General features: G+C 49.8%; 1 protein-coding gene across 5 annotated transcripts in view; it reads right to left on the reverse strand.

The window, feature by feature from the left end:
- Positions 1 to 16,325, reverse strand: part of FAM20A (FAM20A golgi associated secretory pathway pseudokinase) — a 41,549-nt gene that overhangs the window by 6,493 nt on the left and 18,731 nt on the right. For 3 of the 5 annotated variants that reach the window (XM_086355870.1, XM_086355872.1, XM_086355871.1), the window contains 4 exons: positions 5,511 to 5,695; positions 4,599 to 4,649; positions 2,959 to 3,037; positions 465 to 557 (listed from right to left, as the gene is read on the reverse strand). In XM_086355870.1, coding sequence (XP_086211996.1) covers positions 465 to 557; positions 2,959 to 3,037; positions 4,599 to 4,649; positions 5,511 to 5,695 — 408 coding nt within the window. The remainder of the gene's footprint in view (positions 1 to 464; positions 558 to 2,958; positions 3,038 to 4,598; positions 4,650 to 5,510; positions 5,696 to 16,325) is intronic. The other 2 variants (XR_015147010.1, XR_015147011.1) reach the window with 1 other exon arrangement.

Raw genomic sequence — 16,325 nt, forward strand, 5'->3', positions numbered from 1 at the left:
TGAGTCAGCGGGGCCAGGCTGAGGCTGGGATTCTGTGTTTCTGGAAAGTTCCAGGGAGGGGACTGGGGTGCTGGGCTGCCAGTCCCCAGACCACACCTCAGCCAGGAATGATGGGCAGGCAGGGGGCTGGGAAGTTCGGGAATGCGCTTTCGCCTTTTCACAGGCCAGGAGGCACTATGGGGAAGTGGCAGGGGGTGCATTCTCCCCACTCTTAGGTCAGGAGACTGAGCCACAGGCAGCCTGGCAGGGCTCCTTTCCTTACCAAGCACTCCTTGTTACATTAAAAGGCCTTGTGTTTTGCGATCCCCGGGGCTGATGGGTTGTGTTGGGTTTGAAGGCGTCACTGGGATCCACCAAGAAAGTCCAGCAGGAGGAATGGAGTGGGGAGGCGGGGGTGGGCGGGCTGGGGCGCCTCTCGCGACTGGCCTCTGCAGCCAGCACCACCTCCGTGGGGCCAGCGCTACCTGTCCAGGTGGAAAGCAGCGATCTCCGCGTTATGTCTCTGAAAGTCGATGAAATAGAAGAAGTCCTCGGGCGTCTCTTCATCTCGCTGCTGTCTGGAAGGAAGCGAGGAGTCAGGCCCTGGACTCAGTCCTCAGGCGGGAGCCTGGGAGCAGAGCTGTTACAGGCAACTGGCTGGAAAGAAGATGCGCATCTGTGCTTTCCTAGCTCACACAGGGGAGGGGCCACACGTAGGAGCGGCTGGAGGCCCCTCTGCTCTGCTGGACCTGCAAGTGGGAGGAGCCAGGCTGCTTGTAGGCCGCTGACCGTCCTGTAGCCCCCTGCCCCCTCCTCACCAGGCCTCCCACTCAAGCCGCTTTGATGACAGTGGCTGATTCTCTGAAAAGCCCAGTCGTTTAGAGTGAAAAAATGCACTTCCCTGCAGACACACGGAGGACGGGGTGCTGGCTAGCAGACCAGAGGTGGGGTAGACTCGGAGGCCGAGGACTGAGAGGCCGGGTCCGAGACAGAACCTTATAAAAGGAAAAGTGCCCCAGAGATGCGATTCAGCAGGATGGACATTGGAAGAGCAGGAAAGTCCTGGGTGCATGGACCCACCGTCCGCACAGAGGCACCTCCACTGGGTCGTGAGACCGGCCCTGCCAGAGATGGGAGGGAGGCTGGCGTCGAGGATATTTGTTTATAAACATTAAGAAATCTCTACTGCATCGCTGAAAAGCATCCCCTGCCTGGTCGTGAGGAGCCGGCTGCTGGGTATATAAGCTCAGAAAGGCGTCTCCCACTAGTGCAGGGCGCCCTGCCTGCTGGCCCCGCGGTGACTGGCCTGGACGCCGATAATCATTTGAAGAGGGACGGTCTTGGAATAATTTTATAATCCACTGCGTGGGGCTGCACGGTGGCTGCAAGAGTGATGTCAATGTCAACAAATGTCATTTTGTGGAAAGCCGTTAAGTAAGCAGCACCTGCCCGGGAACAGTGACGTGCGCTCTGCTGAAAAACAGCATCCTTGGAACTCCCCCCGCGCTCTAGTGGTTAAGACTTTGCCTTCCAAGGCAGGGGGTGTGGGCTCCGTCCCTGGTCCAAAGCGAGCTAGAATCCCACATGCTTGTGGCCAAAAAACCAAAACATGAAACAGAAGCGACATTGTAACAAATTCAATAACGACTTTAGAAAAGGTCCAAATAAAAGAAAACCTTCAAAAAACAAAACAAAACATAAAAGAAAATCACCAGCCAGTCCTGGAAACCACAGCAAGGGGCTGCCCAAAGTGGGGACTCTCAAGGGCACAGCCACTTTTGAAGTACAGGCTCCCAGGGCCAGGCCTGACCCTGGGCTACGCGTTAGCATCGCCCGATGTCCAGGTCTGAGGACCGTCTGTGTGTCCTGAGCTTGCTTTAATTCCTGAATTCTGTATGTAAGAATACACGCTCTGGGAGTTCCCTGATGGTCCAGTGGTTAGGACTGAACCCTTTCACTGCCATGACCCATGGGTTCAGTCCCTGGTTGGGAATCTAAGATCCCATAAGCCGACTGGGGAGGCTAAAAAAAAAAAAAAGTAAAGAAAAAATAAAAATTGAAAAAAGAATATACGGTCCTTCGGATGCCCTTCTGGATTTTCTGAATCATCATTTCATCTTTGCACGGCACATTGAGGCATGATTTTAAATTTGAAAATCATTTACTTCCCAAAGCCTGACTAGCGTGGATATATTTATTACGGTTGTTGTTTCGTCGCTAAGTCGTGTCTGCCTCTTTGTGACCCCATGAACTGCAGCCCACCAGGCTTCCCTGTCCTTCACTGTCTCCCAGAGTTTGCTCAAACTCATGTGCATTGAACCAGTGATGCCATCCAGCCATCTCATCCTCTGTCATCCCCTTTTCCTCTTGCCCTCAATCTTTCCCAGCATCAGGGTCTTTTCCAATGAGTTGTATCTTCACATCAGGTGACCAAAGAACTGGAGCTTCAGCTGTAGCATCAGTCCTTCCAATGAATATTCAGGTTTCTTATTGTATGTACTGTATTATGGGCTTTCCAGGTGGCTCAGATGGTAAAGAGTCTGCCTGCAATGCAGGAGATGTGGGCTTGATCCCTGGGTTGGGAAGATCCCCTGGAGAAGGAAATGGCAACCCATTCCAGTATTCCTGCCTGGAGAACCCCATGGACAGAGGAGCCTGGCGGGATACAGACCGTGGGGTTGCAAAGAGTCTGACATGACTGAGTGAATAAGACTTTCACTTCTGTACTGTATTATATTACATTAAAAAAATAATCTCTGTGGTCATCATTTATATTACCCAAAGATAAATTTCTACTTTCCTTTTATAAAAAGGGACAAATTCTGTCTACATTGCTTAATAGAAAAAAAATGCATGCTTTTTCAAGAAGTACATTTTAAAATGATACTCTGGCTTGGGACTAAGCTTTATAAAATGAAGATTAAATTTTTATTATGGCTGCCACAGCTGGGCGTGGGGGTGCAGAAAGCAGTCACCTACCTCATCGGTTTGAACATGGCCTTCCCGAAGTCTGAGAACCTTAGAACCAGTTTGAGGTGGACGCCACTGGGTTTCACGACTGCACGGGAATAATGGGGGGTTAACGGTGCTTCTGGGCCCAGGCTCGGGCTGTGGCCCTTCTTCATCCCACAAACCCAGCCCGTTTCTTCTCTTCTCTCTCACTTGAGACACTAAAGACTAGAATTTGCTCTCAAAGCCTGCGGAGTAAAGTCTGGTCAGGTTATGGAGAGTGTCCAGGGACTCGAGGTAAGACTTTTACTGCTGTTATCGGAAAGGGGCACACAGCGCAGGTTTCCCCAGAGGGACACTCTCTGAAAATCCCAAAAGGACATTTTCCTGAGAAGAGCTGACCTCTTCCTCTCTGCTTCAGCCTTGCCTTAGAGACTCTGAACCTGCCACCTGTCACGTCGCACTGGACTTGTGACCAACATCTCTTCCTAGTAAGACTGGACACCCAGGCGGTGACGGGGCCTCGTGACACCTGAGGGGCCCCTGCGAGACCCTGCCGGCGCGTGCTGCCTCCTGACTCCCTAACCCTAACCCTGACTCCCCTGGCCCTGCCCCTCACCTTTGCCTTCCAACAAACAGCGGATGGCAGGGGCGAAAGTAAAGAACAGGGAAGCCCCAGGCCCTACAATCTTGTGTCTTTTAAGCCTTTGACAAGTTAGGACATACGGACATTTCTGACGTGTGTTCAGTTCACTGAGGCCAATGGAGGAGGTTCCTGGACCGATGGTGACTGGCTGTGGCCTCAGTGTCTGTGAACGTCTGAACCCCAGTACAGAGCACCCCCTCCCAAGGACTGCACCCCAGGCCCATCTTTGGCCTGCATGAATCTTCACCCCAGGGAGTCAGCTTGGCTGCCTGAGACGCTGTAGGGTTTCTGCCATGCTGACGCCTGGGCCTCCTCCCCCAGGCCACTGACCACCCCTCCCCCCCCGGGTCACTGTCACTTGTCGCCGGGTTGACAGACACTTCCCTGCCCCACGGCTTCCTAACTCTGAAAATGTACTCCAGTCCCTCGAGGATTTTGTGAGAACCCAGATTCTGATTCAGAAAATCAGAGTGGAGACCAAGACTCCGCTTTTCTAATCAGCTCCTCGACCCCGCGACAACTCTGGGTGGGGGCCGCAGGCCGCCCGACCGGGCCCACCTTCCCTTCTGTGCGAGTGCGGAGAGGAGGCAGGGGGCTCATGCCCCTCCGCTCGCTACCTGGTCCCCTGGGGAGGCCTGTGGGACCTCCAGGTTGCCACCAGGTACCGGGTTCCCAGGGTAAGGGGGTGGGGAAGGGGCGGAGCCACGGCTAGGGAGGAACCAGAGATGAGGCGGGGCCGGGGACGGAGTGGGGCGGGGTCAAGATTAGGGGCGGGGCCACAGCTAGGGAGGAACCAGAGACGAGGCAGGGCCAGGGCCAGGGTGGGGCGGGGCCAAGGCCAGGGGCGGGGCCACAGCTAGGGTGGAACCAGAGATGAGGCGGGGCCGGGGCCAGAGGTGGGGTGGGGTCAAGACTAGGGGCGGGGCCAGTGACAGGGCGGGGCCATGGCTAGGGAGGAACCAGGGATGAGGCGGGGCCAGGGGCGGGGCGGGGCCAAGACCAGGGGCGGGGCCAGGCCACTTACTCTGGGAGCAATCGCAGGCTCCAAGCAGGGCCTTCTCGTCCTGACTGTAATCTGCAAAAAGGATGAGAAGGCCTGTGAGGACATCAACTCTAGTTCAGACATCAGAGGAGGGAGAGTGGGAGGCGGCCTGGGGCCCTTGACTGTTCCATAGGGAGTCTCCCCGAGCCCCATTTGGGGCTGCAATCTCCCACCCTGCTCCATCCTGACCTCGTGCTCCCTGGCCCTTCAATGGACATTCCAGCTACGCCTGTTGGGGAAACCGATGCTGTCAATAGTTTGGAGTCTGCAAATCCCTCAGTGTGTCCCTTAGGCTGGCGTACTGCTTGTGACCTGAGACAGCAGGCCACCACTGGGTCCTCGGCCAGGCTGCCTAAGCTTTCTGAGGCTTAGTGTTCCCATCTGTGAAACAGCAATGATATTGTCTATACTCAGTGGTCCCCAGCTTTTTGGCACCAGGAACCAATTTCGTGGAAGACAATTTTTCTACCCACCTAGGGGTGTTGGGGGGGATAGTTTCAGGACGATTCAAGCGTGTTATACTTATTGTGCCCTTTATTTCTAATCTAATGCCACTGTTGATTAGGCAGGAGGTACCAATTAGTGGCCAGGAGGTTGGGGACCCCTGGTCTACATCATAAGATCACTGTATGAGAGACAGTGGCCAGACTGGAAAGGCGAACAGGATCAACAGTGACATCACCTTTTTAGGTACAGACACCTCCTGTGCCTCCCTTATGAGATCATGGCCGTAAGAGCTCTTTCAAAGGTTAAAAGAGCAATGTTTGTGTTTTTCTTCTTCTTTCTCTGTTGAGTGTCAGAATCAGCCCTCTACTGTTTCACCCTGGAGCCCAGCCTGAGGTGGTTTCCCAGCCTCTCGGGGAGAAAGTCTCCCTGCTGGTCTGTGACGCTCACCAGCGCTGATGGTGGGAAAGTGCCTCATGTCCTGGAGGAGTTTGCTGACGACGGGGCTGGACCGGGGGTACAGGCCGTGGCGGTTGATCCCCAGGTGGAACTGGACCCAGCTGGCCTCCTGGCGGAGCTGCACTGGGGGTTCCGGGGACGTGAGGTTCAGCTGCTCTTTGTACATCTTGCGTCGTCTGAAAGCGTGAAGAGTGTTTCTTCAGTTTTGGGGAAAGAGAATGCAAAGGCCTGCAGGAGCGCCGCATCTGGACGCTCCATCCGTTCTTTCGTTCCTTCAGCAAGATCACGAGGCATCTAATATACACGAGGCTCGATATGAGCTTAGCTACTGTGGGGGGGCACAGCGGCCACCAGACTCCCTGCCCTCAGAGCGCTTACAATCCAGCGAGTGAAACGGCCCGACAGGTCCACAGTGCCACACGCACATACACAAGCACCTAACCACAGACACTGACAAATGCTGTGAGGGACATGGGTGTGGTTGAGAGTAAATTTAGGGGCCTCATACAATCTGGTATCTCTGGGAGTGATCCTGGGCCTCTTCCTGGACTTTGCCACGAAAAAGTCTATATTTTATATTTCCCAGTGATTTCTTGACCTTAGGAGGCAGGAGATAGGAGAGAGAAGGTAATTGGTGACAACGAAAAGGATGAGGATCAGGGTCAGTACGGAGAGCTGGAAGCTGAGTTAGATTAATTAGTATGTCCTATAAGATAAGAAGAATTAATTAGCCATGTACAGATTGTTCTGCTCAGGAAATTTTCTGCCAGCACAAAAAAAGCAAAGTGAAAAACAGCACCACTGCAGTGCAGAGGCTCAGAGTCTCGTCTGGGAGACAAGTTGCGTGTCTGTGAAATATTCAGAGCAAATGTGAGGCAGTTGTAGATCAACTGCTAGACACGTGTTCAGACTAAAACGTCTTGACCTGCTGGGGAAGGGACAGGCGGCTGTGTGGCCAAGTGTCAGAGGAAGACCCAGGTGGGAGAAAGTGGACTTCAGGGGGTTCACATGGGTGGCGTTTGGACTGAAGAGGAGATGTGCTCTGGGACTGGGGACAAGGTGCACACAACTACAAGAGGCAGGCAAGGGACAGGCGTACCTGAGGATCGGGGAGGAAAGGTGGATAAACAGATGGGTGCGTGGGAAGATGGAGCCCTTCAGATTGGAAGGCAAGGCAAGGCGGTACCGGTCATCTGGCGAGTTAAGTGACGGTGAGGGTCATGTGGGTTGATGGGGCAGGATTTGGGTGTCCTGCTACATCCTTATTTCTCTTGGGAGTGATCTGAAAGACCCTTGAACTTAGTGCCTTGTTCCACTTACAACATTCCTACCAAGGTGTTGTCTATTTTGTACTTGGTCAGCTCCTGTGAAGGGGGTGTACAACACCCAGAGTTGTTGTTCAGTTGCTCAGTCGTGTCTGACTCTTTGCGGCCCCATGGACTGCAGCCCCCCAGGTCTCCCTGTCCTTCACCATCTCTCGGAGCTTGCTCACATTCATGTCCATTGAATCAGTGACGCCATTCAATCATCTCCTCCCCTGTCACCCCCTTCTCCTCCTGGGCTACACCCAGGAGTAGCCCAATCCATCACGCTAGCTCTGTGAGAAAGCACTTTCCAAAACTGAGCCAAGATCTTTCCAGAGCTTCCCCCGCGGATCTTGGCTCTACCCCACGAGCTGATGCAGAATAGCTTCCTTCCCTATGTTGCAGCCTTCTGAATATCGGATGAGGGACCGCACGGGCCGGTCTCCAGGCTGACTTTCTGCATCCCGTTCACCTTCCCTCTAGGCCACAGTGCGCATCCAATTGTGACCTGGTCCTGGGGTCCCTGAGCTCCTGCTGCTGTCATCTGAAATGTGACCCGTTAAACTGCGGCAGCCCCTGATGTTTACCTGCTGGGCCACACCTGCCAGCTTTTGCTTACTTTATTCACATTCATCTGTATTTCATTCTGGTTCCCAAGGCTGCTCTGAGGCTAAAACTCTGGGACTGCTTAGCTCTGCCGGGAGCCTGGTGGGAAGGCTGCCCAGTCCTGAACTGCGTCAGGCTCCCTGAGGTCGGGCAGCTCAGAGAAGAAGTTCAGAGAAAGAGAGACAAGGATTGCGGCCAGACTGGACTGGGCAGGGGGGCGGGGTCGAGTTTTCTTAAGTGGAGGTGAGAGCTGACGGCTTCTGGTTATAACAACAGTCAGGGTTCCAGCCTCCAAACAGAAAAATAAACGTGGCAAATTAAGTGTCACTTGTGACAGCGGACAAGCTGCTCTTTAAATGTCCATGTTTACCTTTGGGTGGGGACTCAGGACTCTCTGGGTAGCTGTTCAGCCCCTGCCAGAGCCTGACCCACAACCTGGGCAGAGCAGGGCCAGAGGGAGAGAGGGCGTCAGGGGATCCTTCCCACTGGGCCTGTTTGTTTGTTTGTTTTTTAATGGTTAAGGTAGAGCTGCTAAGAGTCATCTTTTTTTTTTTTTTTTAGAAATGTTTGTGTACCCTTTGTTCCCTGGGGACAACCAGCAGAGACTGCCTGAGCTGACTTGCATAGGGAGCTTGACAAATGCCATCGTGAGAGAATTTACAGCACGGAAATTGGCAAATGGTGCATATCGGGGCTTTTTCCCCTAAAGGAGAGCCCGTTTTGCAGCCTGCTGACCTGTGTTCTGACTAGGGTTGTGTGCTTGCAAAGATAACAGTGAAAACAGAGGTGACCAACCAGGACTTACTGTATAGCACAGGGAACTCTGCTCAGGAGTCTGTGGTCACCTAAATGGGAAAAGCATTTGGGAAAGAACAGATGCACGCACGTGTACACCTGAACCACTTTGGTGCACACTTGAAACCAACACAACAGTGCTACTCAACTGCGCTGTTTACTCACTCAGCTGGTCTGACCCTGCGACCCCATGGACTGTAGCCCACTAGGCTCCTCTGTCCGTGGCATTTCCCAGACAAGAAACTGGAGTGGGTTGTCATTTCCTTCTCCAGGGAGATTGTTCCCACTCAGGGATCGAACCCATATCTCCTGCATTGGCAAGTAGATTCTTTACCACTGCTTCAATATAAAATAAGGATTTTAAAAAAATGGTGAACACAGAAGCTACCCGCTTTTTACCCCTGTTTGCTATACCCAATGAAAAAAATAAAGTAGATTTCTAAAAATGCAACTTAATGTGGCAACAGTAAATATCACTGTATGAAAAAATATTATATGTACAGAGGATTGCTATGTATAATATCAGCCAAGATATTCCTGGCAAAGTAGCCTTACCTTTAAAGGAAGACCTAAAGTAGATGAAAGAGGAGAGTGAAAAAATTGGCTTAAAGCTCAACATTCACAAAACTAAGATCATGGCATCTGGTCCCATCACTTCATGGGAAATAGATGGGAAAACAGTGGAAACAGTGTCAGACTTTATTTTTTTGGGCTCCAAAATCACTGCAGATGGTGATTGCAGCCATGAAATTAAAAGACACTTACTCCTTGGAAGGAAAGTTATGACCAACCTAGATAGCATATTCAAAAGCAGAGACATTACTTTGCCAACAAAGGTCCGTCTAGTCAAGGCTATGGTTTTTCCACTGGTCATGTATGGATGTGAGAGTTGGACTGTGAAGAAAGCTGAGCGCCAAAGAATTGATGCTTTTGAACTGTGGTGCTGGAGAAGACTCTTGCCAGTCTCTTGGACTGCAAGGAGATCCAACCAGTCCATCCTAAAGGAGATCAGTCCTGGGTGTTCATTGGAAGGACTGATGCTGAGGCTGAAACTCCAATGCTTTGGTCACCTCATGCGAAGAGTTGACTCACTGGAAAAGACTCTGATGCTGGGAGGGATTGGGGGCAGGAGGAGAAGGGGATGGCAGAGGATGAGATGACTGGATGGCATCACCGACTTGATGGACGTGAGTTTGAGTGAACTCTGGGAGTTGATGATGGACAGGGAGGCCTGGCATGCTGCGATTCATGGGGTCACAAAGAGTCGGACAGGACTGAGCGACTGATCTGATCTGAAAGTAGATACCAAAAAACAAAGCACGAAGTACTGACAGATGTTGCTTTCATCGATAAAAAGAAAACCTGGGTTACAAGTCCCGTGACCTTGAGGGAAGGAGGAAACACCACTCTGCTCCTTTTTCTCTGCAGAACTGGAATTTTCCACGAAAACTGTTTCCTGGAAGAAGCAGCACCTCTTTTAGATTTAAAAAATATATATAACATTCTTTACTTTTGAATAGGAAATACTTGCATGGTTCAAAATCTTAAATTTCGGAACCCTCTCTTCCATTCATGTCTGCTTGTTCACCGACTTCCCGTCCCCAGAGGTAACTGATGTGGCCAGTGTTTTTTCCCTTGTCCCTCTCCACTTTTATTCTTATGGATTTGATAACATAACATCCGCACTGTCCTGAAACTTGCTTTACACTCTTGTCAATAGTTTTCCTATACAGCCCAACTTGTGTGGTTATCTACACAAACTTTACAATTACAAAACACTTTTAAAATGGAAACCTTAAAAGGGCTTAAACAGGCGTATTGAATAGCATTATTATAGTGCTTTCTTGCATTATTGATGAGAGTGTAATTGGCACATCTTTGCAGAGGGCAATTTTCCATTTCAGAATTATATTCAGTGGGGCTTCCTAGGTGGCTCAGTGGTAAAGAATCTGCCTGTCAATGTGGGAGACGCACAAGAGACCCAGGGTTCAGTCCCTGGATCAGGAAGATCTATGGGAGTGGGAAATGGCAACCCTCCAGTATTCTTGCTTGAAAAATTCCTTGGGCAGAGGAGCCTGGCAAGCTAAGAGCCAGACACAACTGAACAACTGAGCGTACACATACACACCCCTTGAATCAGCAATTTAATTTCTGCAGCTTATCCACCTTGCACAAGTGTGCAAGAAAGTGTGTTCACAGATGTTCACTACAGCGCTGTTTGTGTGTCCCTGGTGGCTCAGACAGGAAAGACTTCACCCATAATGCAGGAGACTTGGGTTCGATCCCAGAGTTGGGAAGATCTCCTGGAGGAGGGTATGGCAACCCACTCCAGTATTCTTGCCTGGAGAATCCCATGGACAGAGGAGCCTGACCGGCTACAGTCCATGGGGTAGAAAAGAACTGGACACGCCTGAGAGACTAAACACACAGTGTTGTTCGTAACTACAGAAATGGAGAAAATACAAGCGTCTATGATAGGGTGTTACAGGGATGGCTCTGTATTTAGTGACATAGAAGAGTTTCTAATTTCAGCACAGTTTGTGGGGTGGATCTCATGTTTTTGTTGTTGTTGAAAATATTGTTTACATACACATATAAACACAGACGATTTGCTGTGCATGACAAGTACACAAACGTTAGTGATAGCTGGCCTTAGGGGTGATGAGAAGTGACTTCCACTTTTTACGTGTTTCTGTAATTTTGCAATTAAACAACTGACGCACACAAAAACTGCCTTTGCGATGGTTCCTCCCCGCCTCATGCTGTTTCTCCCGTGGGAATGCCCGCCTCCGCGTTTTCTTCTCCAGCTTCCAGGGCCAAACTCCCTAGGAATGTCCTCTTTGAAACGTTTCCAGTTGTACAGCTGAATGTGAGCTTCTCTCTCGAGCCTGCAAATCTGTACACACTTCCCATCTCTTTTGTTGTCCTTGCCGTATGTAACAGGTACTTGACAAATCCCTGGGGAATGAATGAATGTGCTCCTTATCTCAGCTGCAGTGAGAACTACCCTCTGTATTTTTCTGGAAAGACAGTTAGTGGGAATCACAGGCTTACTCAGGAGAAGCTGACCTGCATGCTGTTCGGATAGTGTAGGTTTGCTCTGATGCTAAAGTTCCCTAAATCCTGCCTGCCTCTCTTCCCTCTTTCTGACTGTATCATCTCATAAATTTCTCTGTTCTCCTGAGTCAGGACAGCCTGAACTGATCTTGAGGATTCATTTCTGTCCTTTCTGCTGAAATAACCAGTCTCTCTTTGGCATCTGGACGCATGTTCCCTGCCAAGAGCAAGGGTGCCAAGCCCTCTCAGCAGAGCTATTTCAACTGCATGACTTAGAATTTATATTTTGCTACATTCGCTGGTTACGAAGCAGTGATGAGAAGTGACATCCTCTCTGCTTTACTGAGGTCCCCTAGGGAGGAATCTGGTGATTATCCATGAATTATTTTCTAATTAATTTACTGTGTCCCCGCCCTGCCCCGCTCTGTTCATTCCCCAGCATGTTTGGAAGATGCTGAGTCAGGTGCAGAAGTACCCCATCACCTGGCTCAGGACAGATGATCTGTGGAGGTTCACAGAGTCCAGACCATCCGCATGTAAGATCCTGAACAGCAGGAGGGAGGCAGGAGAGGCTGGCAGGTGCTCAGGCAAATTCCTTCTGCTGGAAACAGTTCCATGGTCCTTGTGTGGCCGCATTGGGAGGGAGATGGGGGCACCAGGGAAAGATTTCAGAGCCACATCGTGTGTTTTCTTCCCAACTAAACTCTACGTTTTTTGAGGGCAGGAACCTGCCTAAGATTTTTGCATCTTAGTATTTGACAAAGTGCTCTGCGTGCAGGAAATGCTCTATAAATAACTGGTCCTTGGATGCCCGAACAATTTTCCTGCTGCAAAAACTCCATCAGACTCCAAAATACTAGCATCAAAAAACTCAAGGGGAAAAATGTTTGGAATACAGGGGTCACACTGTCACCCTAGAGTTCTATCTCTGCTGGATGGGAACGCACAAAGTTACTTTCTGACTTATTTATTATCTTATTCATTTCCTGAATTTCCAAAAGCACTCTGCCATAAAGAAAATTATAAAAGCATTACGGTGAGCCTCTGAGAGACTTGGCTTTCTACCTAAATCTGTGCATCTGTTTTATCCATATTGTCTGTTTCAATATTCTTATCCTTGACAATGGTCATAGGAAGAACATTTTCCCAGAGTTATTTTGTTTGGGTGGTGACAAGTTTGGAAATACCTTCCTCTTTCTTATCCTATTTCTCTTGTGAATAAGAATGATCCAGGTTTAATGGGACCTGATGCTTATATATTTGGAAGACAATTTCTAAGAAAAAGAGTACAAAACTGTGATCACAAAATCAGGCATGAGTGACTATTTCTTTGGAATGAGAAAGGATGTCAACAAATTTCTAGAACCTTTTTTTCATACATACATAAGATTTCATACATAACATAGAAATACATCTTGATTGCAACCTGCCTCAGAAATGCACTTTATTTCTGAGACCACTGGGCCCATGCAGGCTGCATGTCCCCAAGACAGAATTATCTGGAACAGAGGATTCTCTCCAAATGCCCCTCAGCAGTCTGGTGGGCTCTCCACTGAAATCCCTGACATCAGGGAGCTATAGTCAATATCCTGGGTAAACCATCATGGAAGAGAATATGGAGAAGAACATGTATCTATGGGCTTCCCTGGTGGCTCAGCTGGTAAAGAACCCACCTGCAATGTGGGAGACCTGGGTTTGATCCCTGGGTTGGGAAGATACCCTAGAGGAGGGCATGGCAACCCACTCCAGTATTCTGGTCTGGAGAATCCCATGGACAGAGGAGCTTGGTGGGCTACAGTCCATGATGTCGCAAAGAGTCAGACACGACTGACTAAGCACAACATATATATATATATATATATATATATATATATATATATATAAACTGAGTAACTTACATCAAACCAGTCCCTCCTAAAGGAAATCAGTCCTCAATATTCACTGGAAGGACTGATGCTGAAGCTGAAACTCCAATACTTTGGCCACCTGATGCGAAGAACTGACTCACTGGAAAAGACCCTGATGCTGGGAAAGATTGAAGGCGGGAGGAGAGGGGACAACAGAGGACAATGAGATGGTTGGATGGCATCATCGACTTGATGGCCATGAGTTTGAGCAGACTCTGGGAGTTGGCGATGGACAGGGAGGCCTGGCATGCTGTGGTCCGTGGAGTTGCAAAGAGTTGGACATGACTGAGCGCCTGAACTGAACTGATATTCATATATACTGAGTCACTTTGCTGTACAGCAGAAATTAACCCAATATTGTAAATCAACTATACTTCACTACAATTAAAATAAAATGAATCCTGTGATTTTTCATAAACGGGCCGGGACGTCTCCCTGCTGCTCCATCCTGCAGATGCCAACAAACAGCACAGCCCCACCTTATCCCCTTCTGTTCCCCTGCCTCCCACTGCATTTATCCCTGTGTCTTTGAGGCCAAGACAAGTCCACGGAAGCCTTGAGCCCATCTTACACCCAATAGCTTCTACCTCCCACCCCACCCCCTTATATTCCCCCCTCAACTGATAACCCCAGTCTGTTCTGTACATCTGTGAGTCATATAATGCCATAATGCTAAATCACTGCAGATGGTGATTGCAGCCATGAAATTAAAAGATGCTTACTCCTTGGAAGGAAAGTTATGACCAACCTAGATAGCATATTCAAAAGCAGAGACATTACTTTGCCAACAAAGGTCCGTCTAGTCAAGGCTATGGTTTTTCCTGTGGTCATGTATGGATGTGAGAGTTGGACTGTGAAGAAGGCTGAGCACCGAAGAATTGATGCTTTTGAACTGTGGTGTTGGAGAAGACTCTTGAGAGTCCCTTGGACTCTGCAAGGAGATCCAACCAGTCCATTCTGAAGGAGATCAGCCCTGGGATTTCTTTGGAAGGAATGATGCTGCAGCTGAAACTCCAGTACTTTGGCCACCTCATGCGAAGAGTTGACTCATTGGAAAAGACTCTGATGCTGGGAGGGATTGGGGGCAGGAGGAGAAGGGGACGACAGAGGATGAGATGGCTGGATGGCATCATTGACTCGATGGACGTGAGTCTGAGTGAACTCCGGGAGCTGGTGATGGACAGGGAGGCCTCGCGTGCTGCGATTCATGGAGTTGCGAAGAGTCGGACACGACTGAGTGACTGAACAGAACTGAACTGAAGCTTCTTTTATGCTATAGTCATTAGTTCGTTGTATTTTTTTAGGATTCCACATATAAATGATGCACAGTATCTCTATTTCGGTCTGGCTTATCTCACTTAGTCTGACTTATTTCATGACACCTTCCAGGTCCCCCCCATGCTGCTGCAAATGGCAAGACCTCGTTCCTTTTAAAGGCTAATATATTCCACTGTATAAACCACATCTTCTCTATCCATTCACCCGTGGATGGACACCTAGGTTGTTACCATGTCCTGGCCCTTGTCAGCAGACCTTGCCGACTTTGGGCGGCCCATCACAATGAGCTGGATGCTATGGCAAGCCTAGAGGGACATTCCTGGAGCTGGGACTCTGGCCTCAGTGAGCAGCCTGTATCTCTACCCCAGCAACAACTTCCAGACCTGTCGCCGAAGGTGACAGTAGATTGGACACCCTGGAGAAGATGGCAGCATGATCTCTGGTCCGAGGGATCCCTGGAGTCGAGGCAGGGAACTAGCAGGTAGCTTCCAGCTGGGCCAAGCTTCCCAGATTCTGGTCCTGGGCCCAGAGCTAAGCACCGAAGTGACCACCAAACATCACTCGCTCCATGCAAGCAAAACTGGAAAGAGTTGCAAAGCGTAACCTCTCAGGGAGAGTCTCAGTTACACAAAGACAGTCGAGGCTCTGAGAAGTCCTGCGGTCAGGCCTCCTGTGCAGGAGGCACTTCCTAAACCTTTCCGTTCCGAGCACAGGAGGGCATGCCCTGGATTCTGTATGGGCACGATGGACTTTGAGAAACACCAAACATTAACACTGAGCCCTCACTCTCACCCCAGTGTGACCGTTTACAGAGCGGAGGGCCCACGGCTGAGAACGACACGTTCCCATAGGATCCCGCCTCCGTGGTGTAGACCCGAGGTTCTCGACTAGGGGCAACCGCACCCCTCGTGGGTGGCACCACTGAGAGACATCTTGGCATCACGGCTGGTGGGGGCAGTGCTGACGGACGCTACCAAACATCCTGCAATGCATTCTCCTATTTTATTTAATTTTCTGTTGAGCCCAGCAAGACAGAAAATCATCTTCCCCAAATGTCAGCAGTGCTGAGGCTGAGAAGCCCTGGCCCGGAGCCACAGAATCATGAGCAAATGAAGCACTTAATCCTCTGATAACGACCTGAAAATTGCTGTGATGGGTTCTGGACTCTGAGAAACTCAAGATTTTCCATACACAGCCTAAAACCCTCCTCAGGCTCTGCTACCCTCCCCCTGCACACTCTGCCCAGCAAAAATTTAAATATTATTTAATTGTTTAAAAAAAGACAAGTGTGAGTCAGCAGCTGTTTAGCTGTCCCGCTTGTACCAACCCAACAAGCATATGGATAAAATAGCAACACACGTGGTACTTGCAAAAGAGGCAATGCTGAATTTTGGCTTTTTTCATCCTCTGACTGTGAGACCTAAAATAAACAAATAAATGTTTCTCTCTCTCTCACACACACACAGTAAACCAATGACACTGACATTGGATGGCTATTTCACCATTTCCCAAGGGCAGAAAACAGAACTTTAAGTCTAAAGGCAGTGCTCAGAGTGAACTAAGGAAAAAGAAGTGCCTTAAAGACCCAAACACTGGATCCTTCAATAAACAGACGGTGACCCAAATATACTTGTTTTCAACAGTGTTTGAACTTGGCCTTACCGCCTGTCACCCAGGCCTTGGCTGCCCCAGTAGAGAGGGATATGAATTAGGGGTTCTGGAGGGGGGTTGCATAATTCCATGGTTGGCAGGCAGATTTCCCTGCGGCTTCCCTGCAGGTTAAACTCTCCCCAGCCCTTGGCCTGTGCACTGTGCTGATTTGCATGTATTATTTTTCCATCTGATTTCCCCACGGAGAG

This window comes from Bos grunniens, chromosome 19, assembly GCF_055505025.1.
Source record: "Bos grunniens cultivar Pamir isolate PY7600 chromosome 19, Bosgru_T2T1.0, whole genome shotgun sequence".
NCBI classification, from domain to species: domain Eukaryota; kingdom Metazoa; phylum Chordata; class Mammalia; order Artiodactyla; family Bovidae; genus Bos; species Bos grunniens.